The sequence below is a fragment of the Nerophis ophidion genome, linkage group LG06 (assembly GCF_033978795.1).
Source record: "Nerophis ophidion isolate RoL-2023_Sa linkage group LG06, RoL_Noph_v1.0, whole genome shotgun sequence".
NCBI lineage: Eukaryota > Metazoa > Chordata > Actinopteri > Syngnathiformes > Syngnathidae > Nerophis > Nerophis ophidion.
The window spans coordinates 24463465-24490162 of NC_084616.1; the positions used below are offsets into that span (position 1 = coordinate 24463465).

A 26698-nucleotide genomic window follows, 5' to 3' on the forward strand; every position below is an offset into this window, starting at 1 on the left:
ATTAAATCCCGACCAATTAATTCCCAAGATTAAGGGGTGCGCCAGGCACAAATTTACAGCCACCTTAACACTATGTTTTTTCCCTTTAAAAAAAATTTCCACCGGCACAATAGGGTACTCGTGAATATCCCCATGCACACATTTAACCCGCACCCGTGTACCTATTCTGAGCGCCCCGGGTCGAACCAGATTCTGGTGGATCATGGACTGCTCGCAGCCCGAATCCACCATCGCCCGGTGTATACTCCCTTGTATCCTTACCGGTACGTAGTACGTCTCTCCTGGCCCGGGGGAGGGCGCCGCAGGGTCGACGACCTGGATCACCTGTCCCACCTCCATGCTAGGACATTCCCGCTGCAGGTGTCCAAGCCGTCCACACCTCTAGCATATCTGCCCAGGCATTCGAGGAGCCGTTTGCGGGGGAGACACAGCGTCCATGGCGGCCGGGATCTGAGGAGGAGAAAAAACAGGCTGAGCATTTCTGAGTTTTGTCCATTGCTGGCCTCCATTCCCCGGCTGCGCGCGCATCCTGCGCAGCGCTGGAACTGGGCGCTCCCCCGCTTCCGCAGCTTTTTCCTCCTTTCTGTGTACTGCCAGATGGTCCTTCGCTAGGGCCACCGCCGCGGGCAGGTCTTGTGGGCGGTGATATCGGACCCACGCTGAGGTCCGTGCCGGGATTGGTTCCATGAATTGCTCCGGGATCACTTGTTCCATCACCTCCTGCACCTGCCCGGGTTGTAGCCATCTGGTCGCCGCGTCTCTGAGTTGTTGGCCCAAGGCGAAAGGCCGCTACTCCGGGCCGAGTCGCATTGCCCGGAACCGGCGCCTGTGATCATCTTTGGATCCTCCCGTCCGGTCCAGCACTGCGCGTCTCAAGTCCCGGTATCTTACCCTGGAGTCAGGTGGTAGGCTGAGTGCCGCTCGCTGCGCCTCTCCCGCCAGCAGCGGGAGCAGCCGTACTGCCCATTCCTCCTCAGGCCACGTGCATGCTCCCGCCGTGGCCTCGAACATGTCCATGTACGTCTGCGGATCTTCTGACTCCGCCATTCTGTGCATCCCCACCGTTGCTAATGATGGCCTCGGTGCCGCAGATGACGTCCCTGCTCCGGCCCTCTCAGTCATGGCTCGCAGGATCTGATTTTGCTGCGCAATTTGTGCCTGCATCGCTTCCATCTGCCTGTGGTTGGCCGTGGAAACCTCCGCCAACAACTGTCCCAGCTGTGACGACATTTTTTTTTTAAGTTCAAATTGGGTGCCAAATGTATGCTTTCTACTCACATAGGTCCGCTGGAAGCCAGTTGCTCGGGTTGAAAAAAGTTTTTAATCCCACAATTTGCAATACAGGTCAGTAGCCACGTTTCAGTCGCTCAGTTTTGTCTTGCACAGTTCTCTTGGTCTCGCCGTCTCTCCAGTCTGAACTCCACTGCTGCACCCGGCCGCTCACTTTTAAGGACAACAGATGATTAGTCTAACACGTACCACCTGCGCCAACTAATCATCTGACAGCTGTGTCTCTCAGCCAGCACATGCCACGCCCCCGTCTGAGGGTGCACTGTCTCCAGTCACCCAGACGGGGTCGCTTACCTCCACTCTAACAGTGCGCTAATCACAATCCTCCTCCACAGTTATATAAAAATCTAAATCTTAAATCTAAATTCTAAATCTAAATCTTAAATCCAAATCTTGAATCTAAATCTTAAATCCTAAATCTAAATATAATTATAAATATAAATCTTAAATATAAATCTAAATATTATGTCTAAACCTAAATCTCAAATTGGAATGTTTGATCTCAATCTAAATGTTCAATCCAAACCTAAATCTAAAAACTAAACAAAAATGCTAAATCTTAAATCTAAATTTAAATGTGAGCGCGAAATATTGAATCCAAACCTTAATTTAAAATGTAAATGTAAATCTAAATCTAAATCTAAATTTAAAATCTAATTCTAAGATCAAAATGTGAGTGCTATGTCTCTCGCCAAGTGTAAAGTTGAATATTTATAGAATGTCAACATTCCACCAATCTGAGGCCTTTCAGCTGCAAAGCCGCTCTCACAGCTCAGACACTTCCATCCATTTCCTACCGCTTATTCCCTTTTGGGGTGACGGGGGGCGCTGGCGCCTATCTCAGCTACAATCGGGCGGAAGGCTGGGTACACCCTGGACAAGTCGCCACCTCATCGCAGAGCTCAGACACTTCTACACTTTATTTCATTTGACAGCAAATGACAGATGCTTAATGACAAATAATGCCAAAAAAATTATATTTTTAGCTTCGAACTTGTGTATGATGCACAAAGACAAGACACGCTGACACCTGATCACTTCATCTCTGCGTTTGACAATGAATGGAATTGCTTCTAATTACGCCAAGGAATGCAGTGTGCGTGAATACACTTATTTCACTTGTATGTGTCTTTCATCATTTCGCTCGGCTGTTACTTCATAATTGTGTCACATAAGAACTGTACTTTGCTGTAAACAACGCCATCACCGTCATATAAGTTTACTGCAGCAGCCACTTCACACTTTGGATCAGTTCAAAATAATGTCTTACTTTTGAGCTATATGGTAAAAACCTGATGCGCCCTTTTAATGTTTCTTTTTCGTCTTCGTTCTTGCTCCTTGCAGGATGACACAGCAGACAGCATCACCGTCTCAGTGATGGGCACATCTTGCTCGCTGAGAAGCGTGATTTAAAAGGAAGTACAATGAAGGAAAGATGACTTCAATTCACACTCACTATGATTAGGTTTTTCCATTCAGCTCACAATTAAGACATATTCTTTAGAACTGATCCAAAGCAAACGTGTGAACTGGCTGCTGCAGCAAACTTATATGACAGTGATGCCGTTGTTTACAGCAAAGTAATGTTCTTATTTGAAACAATCGTTAAGAAACAGCACAGCGAAATTATGAAAAACACATACAAATAGAATTATGCTTTGTTGCCAAAAGTATTTGAACACCTGCCTTGACTCACATATGAACTTGAAGTATCATCCCATTCCTAACCCAAAGGTTCAATATGATGTCTGTCCACCTTTTGCAGCTATTAAAGCTTCAACTCTTCTGGGAAGGCTGTCCACAATGTTGCGGAGTGTGTTTATAGGAAATTTACGTCATTCTTCCAAAAGCGCATTGTTGAGGTCATAAACTGATGTTGGTCGAGAAGGCCTGGCTCTCAGTCTATCCATCCATCCATTTCCTACCGCTTATTCCCTTCGGGGTGGCGGGGGGCACTGGTGCTTATCTCAGCTGCAATCGGGCTGAAGGCGGAGTACACCCTGGACAAGTCGCCACCTCATCGCAGGGCCAACACAAATAGACAACATTCACATTCACATTCACACATGAGGGCCAATTTTTAGTGTTGGCCTGGCTCTCAGTCTCCGTTCTAATTCATCCTAGATGTGTTCTATCGGGTTCGGGTCAGGACTCTGTGCAGGCCTGTCTAGTTGATCCACACCAGACTGTCATTCTTGTCTTTATGGGCCTTGCATTGTACACTGGTGCGCAGTCATGTTGGAAGAGAAAGGGGCCGCTCCAAACTGTTCCCACAAGGTTGTGAGCATGGAATTGTCCAAAATGTTTTGGTATCCTGGAGCATTCAAATTTCCTTTCAATGGAACTAAGGGGCCAAGCCCAACTCCTGGTGTGTGCCCCTTCCTTTTCTTCAGGTGCTTGAGCATTTTGTCAATATGCAATACACCATACACGCTCACATGTTTGGAGCCAACATGTTTAAAAATATGCAACTTTATGGGCATCATTTGTCATTAGGCATCTGTCATGTTTCCTTTTTCCACAGTAGAAATGAAATGTAAGAGTGTCTTTCCCTGAGAGGCAGAGATGTGGATGTGGCTTTGCGGCTGAGAGGCCTTGGATTGATTGAATAATGACATTCTATAAATATTCCTCTTTACAATTGGCAAGACATTTAGCTCTCACATTAAGATTTATAATTTAGATTTAAGATTTAGATTTAACATTTAGATTTAGATATAACTTTTTGATTTTACGACTTAGATTTAACATTTACATTTATATGTACATTTAACATTCAGCGCTCACATTCAGATTTAGATTTAAGATTTACATTTAAGATTAACATTAAGACTCAACAATTAGGTTTAGATTGATCATTTTAATTTAAGACTTGGATGTAACATGCTGAGAGAAGTGGATGATATTCATTGAACTAAAGAAAGAAATCATCAAAAACACAACTGGTGAAGTAATTAGAGTGTGTCACTGCCAGTCTGCACCCTACTCAAGCAGAATGATTCTCATGTCAGCCAAAATGCTACAATAATATCTAAATGTTGGACATTTGTCAATGAAAATATGGAAAAGCTGCTGCTGCTGTGTTAGATGGAGAAGCAACTGGAATGGGATTCTGTAAAGGGCCACTCTCTAAGGTAAATGTTACATCATTAAAACATAATTCAGAAAACTACTGTACTTGTTAGTAATACATGATCTTGTATTGTTTTACAAAATATTTGTCATCTAAAAATGTGTTTTTCTTTTTAAAAGGCATGCGAGATGTTAAAATTGTTTTAGGTAGGACAACTACCAATTACAAATGTTTGTAGTTTGATTTAAATTAATTTCAATGCGATAAGTTGAGATACATGTCTATGGATGTTTTCATTCATCCAGGTCATTTACATCTCAGGGCATTCCATTGATCGCAACTAGACTGTTTGGTTTGTCATAGGAGACGTTTCGCCTCTCATCCAAGTAGGCTTCATCAGTTCATACTCATTGATTTAGATTGGTCAGATCTAGTCTGAGATTTAGACCGTTTAGATCAGTGCTTCTTAACCTTGTTGGAGGTACCGAACCCCACCAGTTTCATATCCGCATTCACCGAACCCTTCTTTAGTGAAAAATACAATTTAATATTTTTTTTTCAAATTCAAGACAGAGTTACCATATTTTTCGGACTATAAGTCGAGGTTTTTTTCACAGTTTGGCCGAGAGTGCGAGTTATACTCCGGAGCGACTTATAGTCCGAAAAAAATTTTGGACACCATGGGAACATATTCTGAGTAGGGCTGCAACTAACAACTAATTTGATAATCGATTAATCTGTCAATTATTACTTCGATTAATCGATTAATAATCGGATAAAAGAGACAAACTACATTTCTATCCTTTCCAGTATTTTATTGAAAAACTGCATACTGGCACCATACTTATTTTGATTATTTTTTCTCAGCTGTTTGTAAATGTTGCAGTTTACAAGTAAAGGTTTATTTTATTTTTTTAAATTATATATATATTTTTAAAAATAAATAAATAAAGTAGCCTCTGCGCATGCGCATAGCATAGATCCAAGGAATCGATGACTAAATTAATCGCCAACTATTTTTTAAATCGATTTTAATCGATGAGTTATTGCAGCCCTAATTCTAAGTAACAAAGACTTAATTTAGAGTTATTTGGTTAGGGTTAGGGTTAGAGAGTTAGGGTTATAATAAGGCCATAATAAGGCATTAATACGTACCTAATAATGACTAGTTAAGAGCCAATATGTTACTAATTTGCACGTTAATAAGCAACTAATTAATGGTGAATATGTTCCGCATACTAAAGTGTTACCATTAACCGTGCATGAACATGACCTTGTTCAAAGAACAAAACCAACACAGTGCATAAACTCACAACAAATTACTTCTGCTGTTGCCGTATCCGTAATACGCCGATAGGGAATAGTTTTTATTGACACGATGAGTCGGGTGTGTCTTGACCTCCGCCGAACCCCTGAGTCCGACTCACCGAACCCTTAGGGTTCGATCGAATCCAGGTTAAGAACCACTAGTTTAGATCTAATATAGTGACTGGTGCCAAAATACCAAATATTTACACTCCAATTCACGGAGGGTGTGCCTGGGCTATGTTGGTTTCTTCGTATCGTAGTGAGAAAAACAACTGTTGAGATGCAAAAAAGCAATCCTACTGTCAATGCCAACTAAAGTCGTTGAAGTGGAATTTCCTCTCATTGACCTTGAGATATTGAGTGGCAGAACGATCGCTGTGTATTGACCACTGTCAGCCCCAAATAAGCGGAATCACCCACGTTAGCATTTAATTTAGTTGTGAACAAACAGCACAAAAGAGCGTCTGTGACCAGAATGTTTCTGACTCCTCTTATTTGTTGGGGGTTAAATTGCTGAGTATTTTAGGAATGGTTATAAAAGTCCATACACTTGACAATTGTATAAGATTTGTAAGTGTTTTGTACAAGGGAAACTCCCAGGAATCTGTTAGAGTTTATAAGCGGGTCCCCAATACACTGCATGCAATATAATAAGGTACAACATTAATAACATTTTCACATGCTTACATTCTAAACCATTTCCTAAATCTTTTCAAACATTCACACATCCTTACAGTTTCAATTTGTACTCCAGTCCAGTAGTCTTGCTCATTGTAATTTGCCAACTTTGTGCATATCTATTTCAGTATTCATACTATAATGATAGATGTTCATTAGTTCATGTTACAAAAAACAACAAAACAATAATACATTTCTTGCTTTGTATGATTGGTATTGTTTTTTATTCTTTGGGGTTCATGGTGTGGTATAATGTTGCAAAAGTTCAAGTTTTAAAGGTTTTTTGAATTCCCCCTCTGAAGTAAATTTTGTGATCAGATTGTCAAGTTCATTGCAGATATTTGGGCCTTTTTACACATTATCCTAAACCTTGTGCCTTTGAGTTTACGGCGTTTGCCATTTCGCCAATGTTTTCTTCTTGTAACGACCGGGTTGCATGTTTATGCGGAGGTCATTCTCCCAAGATGCAGACGGAAAACTCCGGACAAAGCGTGCAGGTAGGAAATGATTTATTTCTATAAATCATGCAGGAAAAACAAAAGCGTGCCGATAGCACGGGTGGCAAAAACTAAGGAAGAGCTTAGCGTGGAAGCTATCATACAAACAACGACTCAAAAGTCATAGAACAATACTTAGCGTACCGGTTTGCATGGAAGCAGGTAGAAAATATCGTCACTGTTGCAAAATGCAAACAAAGAGGCTAGACAGTGTGTGGCGAGCCACATGAATACATAGCTCTCTGATTAGTGCCTGGCAGCAGGTGAGCATCCCGGACACTAATCAGAGGCAGCTGAAACCAGTCAGCCCCTATGGTAACTGAAACACAAATCCAGGGGTGCAGAAAACAGAACTGAGGTAGTCAAAACTAACAGAGGAAAACAAGATCCGGGCAACGGATCATAACACTTCTATTGTTATGTGTATGTGTGGAAGAGGTGATAGGAATGAGATCACAGAGCCGGTCATTCAGCTTACATACCACATTGTACATCACACATGCGTTATGTAATAAGTTACTCTCAGTGAGTTTCAGAAGCTTCATCTCGCATAACAGTGGATTTGAGGGAGCATTAAAGTCTGATCATATTACGGCTTGTTTTACTTTCTTTTGAAGCATATGTAATTTACTGAGATAACTTGGATACATAACTGGATAACTTGTTACATACTCTGATATTGCAGTAATTTATGTGGTTCAAACAAAGATCTATACAGGACTAGGAGGGTTTTAAGAGGCAGAGAGTGTCTGCCTTTATTAAACAAGCCAAAATATTTTGATAATTTTGCTGTCAGATCATCAATGTGTTTATTTTTAATTTAGGAATTATTCAATATAAATGCCCGATAATTTTGTATGTTGCACTCTTTCTATAATCCTGTTGTTGGTCGTAATACAGACATCATCCAAATTTGTACGACTTCTAGTAGAAGAAAATAATTTATAATGAGTTTTACTTATATAAAGGGATACAGTATTAAATTTTAGCCAGATGTTGACTTTATCCAGTTTTTCATTCATTGTTGTCTGTAAATATTCCAAAGCACAAATTTGTGTCATTAGTGAAAAGGAGTTTATCAATAATATCGGATGAATTTGTCTGGTGATGTATATGGGTAATAAAAAGAAGAGGACCTAATATTGAACCCTATGGTACTCCACATTTGATAGTTTTAGGTTGAGATTTCCTGCTGCTTATTTGATCATATTGCTCTCTCTCAGTTAGATAGCTTCTAAACCAGTGGAGGGCATCGCCCCTGACACCACAATGCTCAAGTTTGCCCAACAAAATGCAAAGGTTAATGGTATCAAACACTTTTGACAAGTCAAGGAAAACACCAACTCCACATTTGCCTTTGCCAATAACATCATTACTTTTTTGATGAGATATATAATTGGCATAAATGTTGTGTTCTGGTTTTTAAAACCATACTGACAATGGAGTTAGAATACGCATTTTATTCATGAAACCATTTAACCAATCATATACAACCCACATGGGGCGATCATTTTGCATATAATTTCTATCCCCGGCTTTAAAAATTGGGATGATTTTTGCAGTCTTGATTTTTTTAGACACTATCCTGGTGACGATCTGTCACATTCACGTTGGTTGTATTTCCTTAGTTGGTGTTTATTTCCTGTCAGCACTCCTATTTTGGTTCCATTTCCTGCTTGGCTCCCCTAGTGCTGTTTCCCCTCACCTGCTGCCTATTGGCAGCCTGGCCACACCTGTTGTCAATCAGCTGACTGCTATTTATGCCTACCTCGCCCTCCAGTCAGGGCTCGATGTTTGTTTCCTCTCTCCTGTTTACTGCTTCCTGTCTCCTGTTATCCTATTACAGTCATGTTTTCCAGCGTTTCGCCTGACATCTCTGCATTTTGGGGTTCACCACCAACAGATTATGACATATTCCATAATAAAGTGATAGATTGATGCAATGGACCAGTGGGTCACTTGTTTCTTTGGCTATAAATGATATAGTTTTACTATAAATCCCATCCGTTCCTTCTGTGTAAGAGCTATTCATGCCTTAAACAATTCTTTTTTTTTTTTGTCAGTTGGTGCCAGGAAAAGTGAGTTGCTGTAATTACCTTTTAGATATTAAAGATGAGTTGCCACCCCTGGTGGATTTATGGGGTTTGAGAAGGTTTCTCCAATGGTATTGAAAAAATGGTTACCACTGTTGGCTAGATTGTCCTCATTTTGTTCACATTTGTGTCAGGAAGGATAATAGTTTTTTGACCCCGGCTGAGAACCTTATTCAGTAAAGTCCAGCATTGCTTTGGATTTCCATGGAAAGCCTTGATATCCTGTGTATTGCTGTTCCGTCTGGCTTTTCTTATTGAATTTGTCAAATTATTTTTGTATTTTCGTACCATCCATGCTACTTGTCCAGAATCTGTGCATTTTTCTTCTCAAAGAAGCGCTGGTTCTCCCTGAGGTGCAGGTACACAGCAGAGTCTTGGCTTAAAGAGTTTGCTCGCATATGCTGTGCCATGTGTTGGCTTAGTGGTCGTTTTGTTCCCCCAATATGTGAATCAGCGCATTTGTCATTACACTGGATAGCATACGCCAGATTGTTTTTGTGGGTGTGGGGTGTCTGGTCTTTAGTCTAGTCTTGTCTCTGTCTCAGGGTGTTGCCTGGTTTGAAGTGAACTGGTATGTTGTGTTAGTTAAAAATGATTTTGAGTTTCTTAGATGGACCTGATATTTTTAGGTCACCTTTTTTTCTCCTCATCCACTCTGTTCTTGTTATTTCTGAAACAGGATGCACTTTTCACAGACGACCAGCTGGGGTTACCACATGTTTTGAGGGCTTCCCTCAAATGCCCATGCTCTTTCTCTTTGGCCTGTTGACTGGGTGGAACATTATCATCTTTGTGTTTCAGGGTTCTGATAACGGCCACTTTGTGTTCAAGTGAGTAGTGTGAGTCAAACAATAGGTACCAGCACCTCCAAAACCCTCAAATCTAGACTCCAAACATCCCAGAACAAGCTAGTCAGGTTACCTCTAGACCTCCACCCAGATCACACTACACTCCTACCCACTTCTTATGCTTTCTAAGCTCACTATGTTCACCGCTCGCTGTACATATCCTACGAAGTCGGACCTACACTGTTACAATGTCCATTTCTCAGATGATATAATTGTTGATGACTGAAGTGCTGATATCAACCAAACCTAACCCCTCCCCCCCCCCCGCCCCAGCCCCCTCCACATCCCACCACTCAGATTGTAAATGATGTAAATAATTCAACGTATATACTCTGATGATGATTAACTTGTGTGATGACTGCATTATGCTGATAGTATATATTTGTACCATGAATTGATTAACGTGGACCCCGACTTAAACAAGTTGAAAAACGTATTCGCGTGTTACCATTTAGTGGTCAATTGTACAGAATATGTACTGAACTGTGCAATCTACTAATAAGTCAATAAAAACTCATTGCAGGGCCAACAAAGATAGACACCATTTAAAGTGATGCATGACATCAGTCAGTCATTGCAAAGTGGGTTACTGGAGAACTGATAAGAAAAATCTGTGAAAGCTTTAGGTATAGAGTCTTGAAACCTCAATTCACTTTAAAAACTATCCATGAAACAGATGATTTATTTAGGTGTAAAAAGAATGGTTGGAAAATTTAACAACCCCCCTGTAGCTCAGTCAAATGAAATATCACGCAGTGTTGTAGGCATGAATGACAGTTCCTATGATGCCGGCATGCTGTTGACCTGTGACATATTGCTGTTGTATAATGTGACTTTGATGGGGGTTGTTCGACTGTGATTCCTGTTGGAGGTTCACAGGTTGGTAGGGCTGCAGCGACTCATTCATTAAATTGAAGCTTCGATTTTTATTTTATTGCTTCAATTATTATTTTTTTGAGTAAATGTGTTTGTGCCAGACTGCTCCAATAGAGGACACATGAGAACGGTGCACCCAATGGTGATGCTGGGTGATGTGGTCAATGTGTGTGTGTGTGTGTGTGTGTGTGTGTGTGTGTGTGTGTGTGTGTGTGTGTGTGTGTGTGTGTGTGTGTGTGTGTGCGTGTGTGTGTGTGTGTGTGTGTGTGTGTGTGTGTGTGTGTGTGTGTGTGGTGTGGGGAGAGATGGCTCTAACAAAAACAATGTCCAGATGCATTGTTATTGTTTCTATTGAGTGCAATAATGTTTATTTTCAATACTGTTTTTTACCATCTATTTCACTAACTAGTTTTTCTTTAATAATTGCTAGTATCATATTTGTATCATATTAGCTGATGTAATTCTGTTTTTTTGTTTGCCCTCTCACCATTCCCCCTCTGTCCTATGTTTCCCCTTATTTCTTACCCCTCCTGCTATCATTGGGCTGTGCCAAACTCTAAATATATCCAAACATTTAATAAGGTCAAATACTAATAAAGCAACCAAATAAGTATATGTGCAGCAGATAGGGGCATCTACCTCAACAATGATTTGTCTGGGTGGCTGGACAGGACCGGTTTAAAAAAGTAAATAAAACAATTAAGTAAAAAAAGACAGATGTTGCGGTTTGCACTGTCAAATACAGCTGACTTTTGACAATAAAACTCCATCAATCATGGCGCACCTTACCAGCAAGCATTCTGCATATTTATTAACAGAGTACGAGTCTAACACTATGTTTGACTTGCATAACATTTATTTGACTCAAGCACATGGGAGCATGTTAGTGTGTTCAGTTTGAATGTTAATGCAAACAGATAGCTTGTCCAAAAATCAAACACCACTCTTTCAATTAATATGTTTTTAAATGAGTATGTGTTAAATTAATATATAAATTGTTACTCAATGTATTCTACTTTATCAATAAGTCTGTTCGTTTAGTTTCATTCTTTAGTTATTTTCTATTACTTGGTTTTAGGTTCCACTGGGTTTTTTTTCCAAAACTTATTTTGTAAAAAATTTAATTAATATACTGTATAGTGACGCTCTCATGGTTAAAGTTGAATTGCAATGTTATATGCAATCATAAGGAGAAAGACTAAAGATCAATTGAAAAATTATTGTGATTTAAAATGTTTTCCCTTAAAGACGCAAAGAGGCTATGCCCAATGTGTCAAAGTCAAGGCCGGCGGGCCAAATCCGGCCCGCAAATAAACTATCTCTGGCGCCCGGGATGATATTTGATTAGTAATATAACCGGCCCGCAAGCCACAGCTGCCTGCTGCTGTTTTGCAAGTACCAATACTATTGGTGCTAGGAATTTTCAAAATGTGGTCCCGGGGACAACATCAAGTCATAAAAATGGGGTCCCACAGTACATTTTTGGGGTCCCACTTTTTGTAAGCGTTTTGAAAACAAATGTTAATAATAATAATAATAAAACGCACCAGTTTCAATAGGGTCCGTTGGCCCATTGCAAAAGGACTCCTTTGGGAGTCCTTTTGCAAAGGGCCTGGCGGACCCTAATTATATGCATTATCCTGTTAAATCTCACATTCTATATTGTGTTTTGGAAAAAGGTTATTATAAACGTTCCTAATTTATTTAAAAAAATAATACAAAAGAAAACACATTTTTATGCATATGTAAATTCATTCAGTTATAAACATTCATTCACTTTCTTCTTTCCTTCATGGATCTAAACTTCACTGCTGACGGTATTTTTTTCTTTATATTTATTGTAATATTTTTAGAATGTGTTTGTTCTATTTTTGGCTAAAGTAAGACAAAGAAAACAATCTGAAGTTGTCTTTATTTTTTTGTTATAATGCAACGATTTTAATAGTTCGGGCCGCGTGTGCACAGATTTTCCGCCATGTGGCACCTGAGCTAAAATGAGTTTGACACCCCTGGGCTATGCAGTGTGTTCTTTTCGAATACTCAATTAATCGTACAAATGAATTAATAAATTACTTGATTACTAAAATAATCAATAGCCGCAGCCCTACAGTTTTGGACACATATGCAGCCTCTTGTGATCATATTTCTTACTTTGAGGTACATCATTTTTAACAAACAATTCTTTGCTTGATTGGTGATAGTAAAAATGAGTGAGGTTTGTGTGAAGACAGCAGCAATCCTCGGGCAAGCAGGGGGAGTGACTATATAGCCCAATTTAAGCAGGCTAATGTGGTGTGGAATCTGTGGAACACTGTAAGGGTCGGCTTAAAGGGGTTTTACTGAGAGGAGGAGGGAGGATGCTATTAACTGACGTCAATCTCTCCCATCAGCACCAAATTCAATGAGAGCGTTTATGTGGCCTTTTCTGACTATCTGATTTATTTTTCCATCAAGCCTCATATTAAATGCATTCAACATTATTTTGATAGACTCAGCTGCAATGATTGGCATGTAAACGCCACTCTCTCTACGTTAATCAGGCTCAAGCAGTACATTGGGTGAAATTCTCGGTGCTCTTATCAGATGATGCATGGGCGTAATAATGACCGATATTTTCTCTGCACAATAAAAATCTTTTAGTTAATGCTGTTAGGGGAGAGATTATGTTCCCAGGCAAGGTAACAGCATTTTGCAACACTTCAGCAACCGTGGCGCGCCTAATCCAAAAAAAAAAACAAAAAAACAGATTGCAGCTAATGTGGCTGTTGAACTTTGTCCACGGTTTGAATAATGTTTGCTGCTAAGCTTTGGAGTCTGAGCAGATCATTTTTTGTGAGCCTCTCAAAACAGCGTTTTTAATGGGGCACATTATGGTTGTAATCCCTTGTTGGCTCACACACACACACACACACACCACATAGCTCGGTTGGTAGAGTGGCCGTGCCAGTAACTTGAGGGTTGCAGGTTCGATTCCCGCTTCTGCCATCCTAGTCACTGCTGTTGTGTCCTTGGGCAAGACACTTTACCAACCTGCTCCCAGTGCCACCCATACTGGTTTAAAATGTACAGATGTTGGATTTCACTATGTAAAGCGCTTTGAGTCAGTAGAGAAAAGCGCTATATGAATATAATTCACTTCACTTCACACACACACACACACATGCACAAGTGGCCATTGGAAATTTAAAAAATGATATGCTGCCAATCTTTTACTGCATTATCTGGTGTGATTTAGCAGAATCGGACACATTACTTTCAGGTCTGCTGAGTACTTGCTGGTTTGGAGGAAGATGCCACATTTTCAGCAATAAAAACTGCCCACACCCGCCTTCTCATTAGGAGATTAAGAAGGAGGGGACACCTTATCACACTAGGGGAGTTTGATGTTGAACATATTGTACAAGTTCCAGCATTATAGGAGCGTAACTGCGCATGTGGGTTTTTTTGCGGCTGTGGTTGCCACAGCAACAGCCCTATCTGGCTCATGAAGGCAACCCCCGTCACTCCACTGTGACCCGCTTACTTTTCTCTCCCTGAGCAGTAGAGAGTTGTACCCCGCTTTCAAGGGATCTCAGGGAGAGTGGGAGGTGGAATAGTGGGAGTGCAGCAGACAAAGAGGGAGGAGAAAGAGGAAATGGGTGCATATGTGCATGTGAGAGACTGAGTGGGAGGAGAGAGAGTAGAGGGAGGAGAATGAGATGTGGAGGAGATGCTCTACTTCACTGGGAGAGAGCATCAGTCTGATGAGCCAGGTGAGGCCAGCAGGTGGACATCGGATTAGAGGAGTGGAGTGAGCTGGAGGTGAGGAAGGACGTGGCAACAGAAGTGTCAAGCGGGGAGAGGGAGTGAGGAGCTTGACTACAGGGGGGGAGACAGAGACAGTGAGTCATCAGTGCTGCATACTGTGCACACTTCCCGTGCAGCCAGCTCTTCCAGACTGCGAGTAAGTTTGCTGCTTCACTCCACAAAGGACATCAGATCCAGACGCCATGCTGGGACTTCCTTCACACGGCCTGTTGTGAGCTGCACCGCTTACCAGCTGGGCTGTGTTATGTAATTTGTTGTGGCGTTGGGATGAAGCTGTGTAGGCTTAGTGCTGCAGGAGGTTGTATGTGGTAACTACGCAGAATAGGGCAGGAGTGTGTGCGTGTGTGTGTGTGTGTGTGTGTGTGTGTGTGTGTGTGTGTGTGTGTGTGTGTGTGTGTGTGTGTGTGTGTGTGTGTGTGTGTGTGTGTGTGTGTGTGTGTGTGTGTGTGTGTGTGTGTGTGTCATGCGCAATATGTGCCAATACTGAGGGTGCTGTGAACATGTTCTTCTTACTTTTCACATGTTGGGTCTAAAATGTCTGACAAGTGTGCGTGTGTGTGTGTGTGTGTGTGTGTGTGTGTGTGTGTGTGTGTGTGTGTGTGTGTGTGTGTGTGTGTGTGTGTGTGTGTGTGTGTGTGTGTGTGTGTGTGTGTGTGTGTGTGTGTGTGTGTGTGTGTGTGGTGCGCCGTAAACGAGGTGGGTAGAGTAGCCGAAAATTGCACTCAAGTAAGAGTACCATGACTTTGGAGTAATATGACTCTAGTAAAAGTTCAACGTAGTCATCCAAATAATTACTTGTATGAGAGTAAGTGTTCCGTGCAAAAAACTACTCAAGTATTGAGCAACTTGTGAGTATATTTGTATGCTATTTTTAGCTCGAGTTGGTGTGTGTATGGGGCTTCACGGTGGTAGAGGGGTTAGTGCGTCTGCCTCACAATACGAAGGTCCTGCAATCCTGGGTTCAAATCCAGGCTCGGGATCTTTCTGTGTGGAGTTTGCATGTTCTCCCCGTGAATGCGTGGGTTCCCTCCGGGTACTCCGGCTTCCTCCCGATTGTAGCTGAGATAGGCACCAGTTCCCCCCCGTGACCCCAAAAGGGAATAAGCGGTAGAAAATGGATGGATGGTGTGTGTATGAGAAACAAAAACAAATATTAACAATTTACTGCTACGTGTTTGCTCTTGATGGAAGTGGAATTCACGCAGGCTGAAACTTGAACATTTCTGCTGACACAAATGACAGCGCATGATATAAATGTCATTTTTACTAGTTTGTAAGTAAAAATGGAAAAGTTGTGCTGCCTTGTCTGAACTGATACGGTACCTTGGTATTGACACTGGTACTCAACGGTACCAATTTCCGGGACTTTTGTGTCTGTTAATAAATATTGATTACTTTTGATGATAAAATCTCACATTTAAAAATGAGCTCTTTTAGATAACTAATACCCAGTTGTTATATCTTATTTTATTATGAAATGTATGTGTCAGGGCAGCACGGTGGCAGACGGGACGGCGTGGTGCAGTGGGAGAGTGGCCGTGTACAACCCGAGGGTCCCTGGTTCAATCCCCACCTAGTACCAACCTCGTCATGTCCGTTGTGTCCTGAGCAAGACACTTCACCCTTGCTCCTGATGGGTACTGGTTACCGCCTTGCATGGCAGCTCCCTCCATCAGTGTGTGAATGTGTGTGTGAATGGGTAAATGTGGAAGTAGTGTCAAAGCGCTTTGAGTATCTTGAAGGTAGAAAAGCGCTATACAAGTACAACCCATTAGTGCATCTGCCTCACACAAAGGTCCTGAGTAGTCCTGGGTTCAATCCTGGGCTCGGGATCTTTCTGTGTGGAGTTTGCATGTTCTCCCCGTGACTGCGTGGGTTCCCTCCGGGTACTCTGGCTTCCTCCCACCTCCAAAGACATGTACCTGGGGCCCTTAGTGTGTGAATGTGAGTGTGAATGTTGTCTGTTTATCTGTGTTGACCCTGTGATGAGGTGGCGACTTGTCCAGGGTGTACACCACCGCCCGATTGTAGCTGAGATAGGCACCAGCGCCCCCTGGGCCCCCAAAGGCAATAAGCGGTAGAAAATGGATGGATGTGTCATGATCCGTGACCCGGATCATGTTTTGTTATGTTCTGTTAGTTTTGGACTTCCTTAGTTCCTGTTTGTGCACCTCTGGGTTTGTTTTAGTTTCCATGGGGATTAATTGGGTTCACCTGCCTCTGGTTAGTAGTCTGCACGCTCAGCTGCTGTCAACCACTAATCAGAGAGTTTTTCATTCACCTTGCTCGCCACGCTTAGTCTGGCTTTCTTGTTTGCTGCAAGCAACAGTTGCGTTGAGTACTTCTATGTTTCTTGTTTCTAGTTCATGTGCTAAGCTTCGCCATAGCTCCCATGCTATCGGAACACTTTTTGGTATTGTTGTGTTTTGCATGATTTATGGACAATAAATCATTCCTACCTCACGCTTTCGTCCGGAGTTATCCGTCTGCATTCCTGGGAGAACGACGCCGCATAAAGTTGCGAGCCCAACGTGACAGTATGTGTCTCAATTACAGTTGCAAGTCCAAAACATTAGATGGCAGTAGTGTATAGCTTATGCTGTGTTGGTAAGTTTAGTCTTTGCTGTCTGTTGCGCCCAATTGAGTGTTAATACTGTATGTATTGAACTTATTACACACTACATTGAAAATTAAAACATTACCTGGAGGTACTTTGTGCTGCTGGAGAGATAGCCAAGTGCCGAAGTACAAAGAGCCGGCAACAGGGCGTGACAACACGCACAACCTAGGTACCAAAATATTGAACCATTGAATTTTACCTGAATGAATTCCAGCGGGAATTTCATTGGTGCCAAAAAAGTACTGGATTTGGCACCCATCCCTACTTATCTCACATCATGTCCCTTTTTTACAGTCTGTACATTTTCATGTGCTAAATTAGTCAGATTTCTCAAATAATTTGGTTTCTTCTATTATCAGACCTGCATGTAAAGTTGTAGTTTCCATGCTCTATTTCTCATGTGACTTTTGGCCATACGCAGTGTGCCTCTTGTACGCTAGGGGGCGATTGTGATCATATCAGCTTGTTTAGCTATTTGGGAATGCATATACATGCTAGTAAAGTACTGCTAGTAACTACCAAGCTCGGGATCTAACCAATAAGTACAACTTCCCGCTGCCTTTTGGTTTTGTTGGTAATGTTTTAATGTGTTTAAATGACTCTTGTGGTTATGTGATCGTCAGCGACATACCAAAAAATAATTTGACTATTCAAAGTTAATACAAATTATGCAGTGAATATTTTTTATTTGCTGATTTATGAGTCAATAAAATTATCTTAATTGTTGTATTTGGATGTTTCATTCTTAATTATGAAATAAATTATAAAATAACAATGTTGTTGTGGATGATTCAAAAGATTTAGATCGATGCTGACTTGATCTACCACTATTTATTGTTGTTGTCTACTGACTAACGAAACATATACAAACACCGTTTCCATATGAGTTGGGAAATTGTGTTAGATGTAAATATAAACAGAATACAATGATTTGCAAATCATTTTCAACCCACATTCAGTTGAATATGCTACAAAGACAACATATTTGATGTTCAAACTGATAAACATTATTTTTGTGTGCAAATAATCATTAACTTTAGAATTTGATGCCAGCAACACGTAACAAACAAGTTGGGAAATGTGGCAATAAATACTGATAAACACTTATTTGGAACATCCCACAGGTGTGCAGGCTAATTGGGAACAGGTGGGTGCCACGATTGGGTATAAAAACAGTTTCCCAAAAAATGCTCAGTCTTTAACAAGAAAGGATGCGGCGAGGTACACCCTTTTGTCCACAGCTGCGTGAGCAAATAGTCAAACAGTTTAAGAGCAACGTTTCTCAAAGTGCAATTGCAAGAAATTTAGGGATTTCAACATCTACGGTCCATAATATTATCAAAAGGTTCAGAGAATCTGGATAAATCACTCCACGTAAGCGGCATGGCCGGAAACCAACATTAAATGACCGTGACCTTCGATCCCTCAGACGGCAATGTATCCAAAACCGACATCAATATCTAAAGGATATCACCACATGGGCTCAGGAACACTTCAGAAAACCACTGTCACTAAATACAGTTGGTCGCTACATCTGTAAGTGCAAGTTAAAGCTCTACTATGCAAAGCGAAAGCCATTTATCAACAACATTCAGAAACGCCGCCGCCTCTCTGGGCCCGACATCATCCAAGATGGACTGATGCAAAGTGGAAGAGTGTTCTGTGGTCTGACGAGTCCACATTTCAAATTGTTTTTGGAAATATTCGACATCGTGTCATCCGGACCAAAGGGGAAGCGAACCATTAGGACTGTTATCGACGCAAAGTTCAAAAGGCATTATCTGTGATGGTATGGGGGTGCATTAGTGCCCAAGGCATGGGTAACTTACACATCTGTGAAGGCACCATTAATGCTGAAAGGTACATACAGGTTTTGGAACAACATATGCTGCCATCTAAGCGCCATCTTTTTCATGGACGTCCCTGTTTATTTGAGCAAGACAATGCAAAGCCACATTCAGCACGTGTTACAACAGCGTGGCTTTGTAAAAAAAACAGTGCGGGTACTTTCCTGGCCTGCCTGCAATCCAGACCTGTCTCCCATGAAAAATGTGTGGCGCATTATGAAGCGTAAAATACGACAGCTGAAAGGTGATGTACCCATTGGTGAACATGCCCTTTCCCAACTACTTTGGCACCTGTTTCAGCCATGAAATTCAAAGTTAATTATTATTTGCAAAAAAATGTAATAAAGTTTATGTGTTTGAACATCAAATATCTTGTCTTTGTAGTGCATTCAATTGAATATGGGTTGAAAAGGATTTGCAAATCATTGTATTCCGTTTATATTTACATCCAACACAATTTCCCAACAATATGGAAACAGGGTTTGTATATTATATCTACTTTGTAATAATTCCATTGTGCGTATAAAAATGTTTTAGTGCCAATATACGTTAAGAGGCTCCTGTCCACTGGTTTTCTCTAAACCAGGCGGTATGTGGTGGCATCATGTTTTCTGATCATTCTGAGACTTATTAAACTAGTAGGTTTTTATTTTACCATAATATACTTAAAAAATGTACTTACTTATTTCAGCTTCTATAGCTGTACTTTGTGCTTGTTGAGGTGAGCAGTCCCGCCCACCACCAACTAGTTCTTTTTCGCCTGCAAATAATGTATCACGTCGTGAGACAAACGTCACGAGTTCTTACATTGGATTGGTGAAACAGAGTCATGTGACAATGCCCACAGGAAGAAGACTCGCTGAAGCCAAATTAATACTATACCTCTTTGCAAGCAGTAATCATTAGAGCAGGGGTCGGGAACCTTTTTGGCTGAGAGAGCCATGAAAGCCAAATATTTCAAAATGTATTTCCGTGAGAGCCATATCATATTTTTTAACACTGAATACAACTAAATGCGTGCATTTTTAAGTGAGACCAACATTTTTAGAGTATAATAAGTCTCTTATTCTTTTTAATAACACTGTTATTCTAAAGCTAACCAATAATAAATAAAATGTCAAATCTGTTGATCATGTTTTTGTTTGGCCATGTGCTGTTTGTCCTTTGGACTCTTTAAGTTCCTGTTTTTTTCCACTCCCTTGTCTGGTTTCCGTGGTTACTCATTTTGTCCACCTGTCTCTGGTGGACAAAACGCCCACTCACCTGCTTCCCGAGCACTAATGAGAGGCAGTATTTAAGCTCGTCTTTGCCAGTCAGTCGCCCTGTACTGACTTGTTTCATGCCTTGCCATAGTTTCGTGCTTCATGCCATGCCAAGTAAGTTTTGTTTGATTTACGTTCTTAGTCTGTTTATGCGTTAGCTTTGTTTTTTAGCCCAAGTTGTGCCTCCGCTGTGAGCGATTTTTGTCTGTATATTTTTTTAGTTAAAATTAAATCATGTTTTTACCTAAATGCCATGTCCCGAGTAGTCCGTCTGCCTTCCTGGGAGAACGACCCCGCAGCAAGCTGCAACCCCCACTCCCCCATCGTGACATAAAATAATTTTTAACATTAATGCGACTTCTTGAACAGGTGCGGTAGAAAACGGATGGATGGATATAAATGCATGAGAATGTTTTATGTTTTGCACGTTATTTTTAGCACTGTGATTACCAGCTAAATTATTCATAATTATCGCGTTAAGCAATGTCAGCTAAAATGTATCTGAGAGCCAGATGCTGTCATCAAAAGAGCCACATCTGGCTCTAGAGCCATAGGTTCCCTACCCCTGCATTAGAGTATACATAAATGTTGCAATCGGAATGAAAGTCAATACAACAGAGTGAAAGAAGTGGTTATTCATCACAAAAATACTCAAGTTAAATTAAAAAGTATGTTGCATTAAAACTACTTTGACATGTACAGTTTATCTAAAAAGTTACTTATGTAAATGTTACGGAAGGGGAAAGAGATGACACCACACAGAAATCAGTTCAATAGCTTTTATTCTGCTATTGATGAGTGTGTAGAATGTGTATGCTGCTTTAAGTGTGAAGTGCAAGGCGATGTGTAGAATTAACAATGTAAACGATACTCGAGTTTGTTGTAAGTGCATGTTGGATGAATCCTTCGTCAGACCAGAGGGGCAAGGCGAGAAGGCAGTCCATGGGCAAGCAAGCAGTCGCGGTCTGGAGGGAAGCGACGAGGTCCGTGTCCAAGCAGGGGTCGAGGATTGAGCGAGGCAGTCCAAAATCCAGAGAGGACTCGAGGCACACAGCTCGATCACGGGAAACAGGAAGGGCACTGGGGGGCATAAGACACGGGAACTGGGAAGTAACAGAGAGAGCAACAAAACTGGAGGGAAGCCAGATGCTTACAACTAGGAGTGAACTACGTTCCGGCGCTGGGTCTTCGGGTCCGCTGGTCTTTATGCTGCTTGGCTTAAATTATCCCAGGTGCGCTGATTGCTGGTTGCTTGCAGCTTTGCCGGCGTGTGGCTGCGATGCGGCCAAAGCAAACAGGGGTGTGTCCTGGCTCGCTGCCATGCAGTAGAAGGAATGAGGGGTTGTCCATGCGCCGTGATAGAATGTAGCGCATTACTACCCACCTCTGCTTTATAACTATATTTTCTTTGAATATACATTGTGGAACTCAACAATGTGTTTTTCGGCATTAAGTCCACTGACCTGCTATGGGATTACAATCCCTTGCATCCCAAATATGTCATGATCCTACATGAAAATATGTCATGATCCTACATGAAAATTCAGATCTATTTTAAAAAATGTTTTGCTGCGCTCTTGTTTCCTTTTTCTGTTTGTTTCCATTGCCTGCCAGTCTAACTCTGGCCTGAGGTCTGCCTCCCTCACCTGCCCCTGGTTGCCAATCAGGGTGCTTCTTATGCCTGCCCTGTTCCTTTGCTCAGGGCTGAATAATTGGATTTTGATTTGCCAATCCTTTTATATGCTTCCTGTGCCTGGTAGCTGTTTTCATGCACTTCCCTGCTGCACTATTTTTGTGTGTTCCCTAACAAAAGGGTTTTTTGTTGGAACTTTTTCTGCTGCCTCTGAATCCTGGAACATTAAGCCCAGCTGTAGCAAAAAAATTCCTGGTCAGTTTCGAATTATTTACATTTTGTTACTGTACCTAATTTTGTTACATGAGTAGGTTTTAATGTTAGTAATGTCCCTTAGGATGATGCAGTGATGGTGCAGTTTTATACTTCAAATTGGTCAGAAAGGTGAGGCATCAGTCAGTTGTCACCTTACTTGGTAAAAAAGGGTCCCAATGTTGTCGATCCACAAAGTATTATTTACTTTTTATAGTTGCTTTAATAGAAAATGTTTTTATGGCACTATCTGCAGGGGGGAAAGGTGCTGCAGCTATGAATGCAGCAGGGGGTGCTCTTTCACAAACCAAATTCATTCAAGATTTCCCAGCAGAAAGATGCTTTGACAAGAAAGGATGCTGTGTAAATGCACTTTATTTTTTTAAGTACAATATTGAATACCGTATGCCTGTAGGTTGTTTCTTAATGTGTAAAACTTGATTCAAACTTAGCAATTGTGTCGATAATTATTGCAGGGTTAAGAGTATGAAATATAGACATTTGTAAAGCTTTTTATGGGTGCATCTAATATTGTGTATTTTTTAGAGAAATCTATTATGTTATAATATGTTTTCAGGACAGCTGATGCCTGTTTGTGTTCCACTGCAACCCTTTGCCTCATCATGTATATCAAGAGGGCCACACAAAGTGTCTCCTCGTTGATATGAATGAACCAAGACTTCCACTTGTTGTGTAACAGCCTGCTGGATTTGAAAGATTCATACTTTCCCTCATCACCTGTGTCCTGAGGAGCAGAGTGTTTTATTTACATCCTCAGTTGCACCACAGACTCTGTAGCGCTTCTGTTATTAGTGTTTTATTCATGCTTGAACGATACACAAACCTCCGGCCAGGTGGCAGCAGTGCTAAAATGAAATATGACCTAACATACGTAACCCTCATTATTAAGAGAAAGTGCGAGTAAACAACTGTCTTGCCACATACAGATAAATAAATACCTATTATCGTGAATTGGTTAACGTGGACCACTTAAACAACTCGAAAAACTTATTCGGGTGTTACCATTTAGTTGTCAATTGTACGGAATATGTACTGAACTGTGCAATCTACGAATAAAAGTTTCAATCAATCAATCAAAAGGGGTATCACGGAAAATAATTAAAAAACACATTCCTTTAATAACAGTTTTAGCCTATTCATAGTGCTTACAAATTATTTTCTTTCAAGGGATGTCCATTATGTCTCATTGACTTCATGCCTTTCATATAATTACAGTTGTAATATGTACTGTACAGTAAATTTATTTGTGCCTACTCAGATTGCATAATTTAGGTCTTAACCTCTGTATGTGTGATTAGATTATCGCAGATCTTCAAGATGCAACCTTTGAATCAAATTTAAATAATGAAATATTGCGACTGATTTGGTGGATTTAAAGATTCCTTTTTTATTTATACATGAAATTGTAAATGGGTATTTGGTGGGTAGATTTTGAAATGTATTGTACTGTACTGTATTTTGTATATTATCTGATGATGCATATTTAAACTGTGGATCCCTGTCCATAAGCCTTGTGCTTCTAGGGATGACCTTTTTGCAGAACGGACTCTGTTTAACAAAAGAAACAATAATGAAATATAAAAGCATGTCTGTCTGTAAATAAATAAATAATGAGATAAACAGCAAGTAAAACTTTCAGTGCATGAACACAGCATCTGGGTGATTCCCGTCTGCTCGATCGATCTCTTTGCGTGTTTGAAACTGACTGAATCAATCGAACAAATTGAAAGCCCGCTGTGCAAACTGGCCTGTTGTCAGTGTCAATGAAGCAGTGGGTATCGATCCACGGTCCTGCGGGGACAGAGCCCTCATTGGAGAGATATTGAATCCAGAGCAAAAGATGCAGCGCAGCAACATAGCTCACAATAGCCATTTATACATGCGTGGCTCTCTTACATTGGACATGAAATATGTTTTAATAAATGTGAGACAACGGTTTTAGTTTTCCCGCATCCCTGAAGGGTTTGAGGACACTTGGCTATGCTTTTGTTGTGAAGAACGTATTTTCATATCTTTATTTAGAGCAGGGGTAAGAAAACCTATGGCTCTAGAGCCAGATGCGGCTCTTTTGATGACTGCATCCGGCTCTCAGATAAATCTTAGCTGACAATGCTTAACACGATAAGTAATTAATAATTCCGCTGGTAATCACAATGTTAAAAATCACGTTCAAATTATAAAACATTCTCATGCATTTTAATCCAACCATCCGTTTTGTATCGCACCTGTTCAAGATGTCGCATTAATGGTAAGAAGTATTATATTTATTATTGGTTAACTTTTAGAATAACAATTTTATTAAAAATAATAAGAGACTTATTCTACGCTTAAAATGTTGGTTTTACTTTAAAATGCACACATTTATTTGTATTCAGAGTTAAAAAAATATATTATATGGCTCTCACAGAAATACAAAATCATATGGCTCTCACGGAAATACATTTTGAAATATTTGGCTTTCATGGCTCTCTCAGCCAAAAAGGTTGTCTACCCCTGATTTAGAGCAACACATGAATAGGTCATACATCAGCCTTTGGAATGCAATGTTAACCACACAGGGAACAACAGATTTGCTGAAATGGCTCCCTCAAAGAAAACATGCAGTACAGATTGCATTCAGAATGATTGTACCAACTCATTTTTAATTCATGCTTTGCTTGTTGTTTGGCATCAATCATTTTTGTGTGACTGAATGTGTGTTCTCCTTCAGCATAACCAAAACACCAGAAACTATCATAGTGAAGGGAAAGGCATGGATGAATGGGTGTTGGTCATTTTGAATTGATGGTAAAGGTTAAATGGATGTTGGATGGATGCTTGGTGAATAGTGGAATGGTGGATGATGGCGAGTACAGTTATCCATCGCCACAATTGCGGCTTCAATGTATTGATTTTTTTATTTGTTGCATTTTCTACATTTTTGCCTAAATTAATCATCATAAAAGAGGCTAAATAAACTAAAAAATATTATTATGTTCAGCCTCAGGTAGCATTACTATATTGGATTAAAAAAGTCTAGCGGTGACTAAAGGGTGTTGTTTCAGGTCTAGAGGGCTGTCAAAATGACAAAAAACAAACGTATTTAGAAGGTCAAACTTGTTTTTCATGCTTTAACTATGAAAATATCCGATTTATAAGGAAACATTCCTACATTGCAGAAATGTGTTTATCGGAAACCGATTAATGGGGGATTGCTCAATTGAATTCTTATAAGCAAAAAATATCACTAAAACACCATTTGTTAGCTTGTGTTACCATTACCAAAATTGTCTATATTTTTCACAATTACCAAATTAATGTAACAACAATTTTTTACTTACCCGTACTGGGCGGCATAGCTCGGTTGGTAGAGTGGCCGTGCCAGCAACTTGAGGGTTCCAGGTTCGATTCCCGCTTTCGCCATCCTAGTCACTGCCGTTGTGACCTTGGGCAAGACACTTTACCCACCTGCTCCCAGTGCCTCTCACACTGGTTTAAATCTAACTTCGATATTGGGTTTCACTATGTAACGCGTTTTGAGTCACTTCTTACTATGTAACGCGTTTTGAGTCACTAGAGAAAAGTGCTATATATATATAATTCAGAATTCAAATATAATTCAGACAAAATAATTGCTGCCCTGTCAAAAGCATTCCAAGAGAATCCATCCATTTTCTACCGCTTGTCGCTTTTGGGGTCGCGGGGGGACGCGTGAGCCAATCTCAGCTGCATTCGGGCGGAAGGAGAGTACCCCCTGGACAAGTCGCCACCTCATTGCAGGGCCAGTCCAAGAGAAGTAACGAGCAATTTGCAGCTTTTGTTGTTATGATGAAATACTTTTACAGACAGTTAACGCTAGCTATCCAAATCACTATTATTAGCCAACAACACCAACACCCATACGTACGTAGTTACGTCATTATGTCCCAGAAGCCAAAGGAGGGCGCGATGGACTGTGTAAAATACTTTTTAAAGTTAGCACCCTCTGGGCATTTGTGTAAGTGTTGCATATAGCCCCTTTAACAGCAATGAACGAGAGACTGCTATACTGTATATGAACTGTATATTTGTGCTAATACTTGTGCTACTTTGAATGTTACACAGAGCTAAGAACTCTTATACATAAAATTATTGATACAAAAGCATACCGTATTACATTAAGACAATATTGAGACTATTTAGGACGTGTCTCCACTTTCAAAACAGAAAACCAAGACAAAACAAAAAAACTATCATCACACCCAACAATAACGTACGAGACCAATGACCTCTGTTGACCCCTTGCTTGCCCTCATGTGACTGAATGTTCCCTTGTGTCTCCTTCTGACTGTAGGAAACACGATGGGAGTGACCCCAGAATCTGTGCTATAGAGCCTCAGCTGTTCCAGCCCAAGCTCCACTACAGCGTACTGCCATCCCAAAAGGTATTTGACCCCTGACCTTATCTGATTGAACTCTTTGTGGCCATTCTTTGTCGCTCATCTTGTCAATTTCTCTTCATAGTGTCGTATTTCTCTGTATAAAGTTTTTCTGTCTTTGGTTTCTGCAATCGGTGGCTGTGTTTGCTCAATGAAATTAATCAGCATTTTGCATGCAAATCTCAACACAGAGTAG

At 40.8% G+C, this 26698-nt stretch overlaps 1 protein-coding gene across 14 annotated transcripts in view; it reads left to right on the forward strand.

Annotated features, from left to right (window-relative positions):
• rap1gapa (RAP1 GTPase activating protein a) overlaps nucleotides 1–26698 on the forward strand; it is a 152015-nt gene that overhangs the window by 55374 nt on the left and 69943 nt on the right. For 9 of the 14 annotated variants that reach the window (XR_009807116.1, XM_061903141.1, XM_061903137.1 and 6 more), the window contains one exon: nucleotides 26418–26508. Coding sequence is in view for 8 of the 14 variants with exons in the window: in XM_061903141.1 (XP_061759125.1) it covers nucleotides 26418–26508 (91 nt within the window). In the remaining 6 variants the exon portion in view is untranslated. Of the gene's footprint in view, nucleotides 1–1323; nucleotides 1345–14311; nucleotides 14607–14637; nucleotides 14682–26417; nucleotides 26509–26698 lie in introns of those variants that run through there. The other 5 variants (XM_061903148.1, XM_061903152.1, XM_061903139.1 and 2 more) reach the window with 3 other exon arrangements.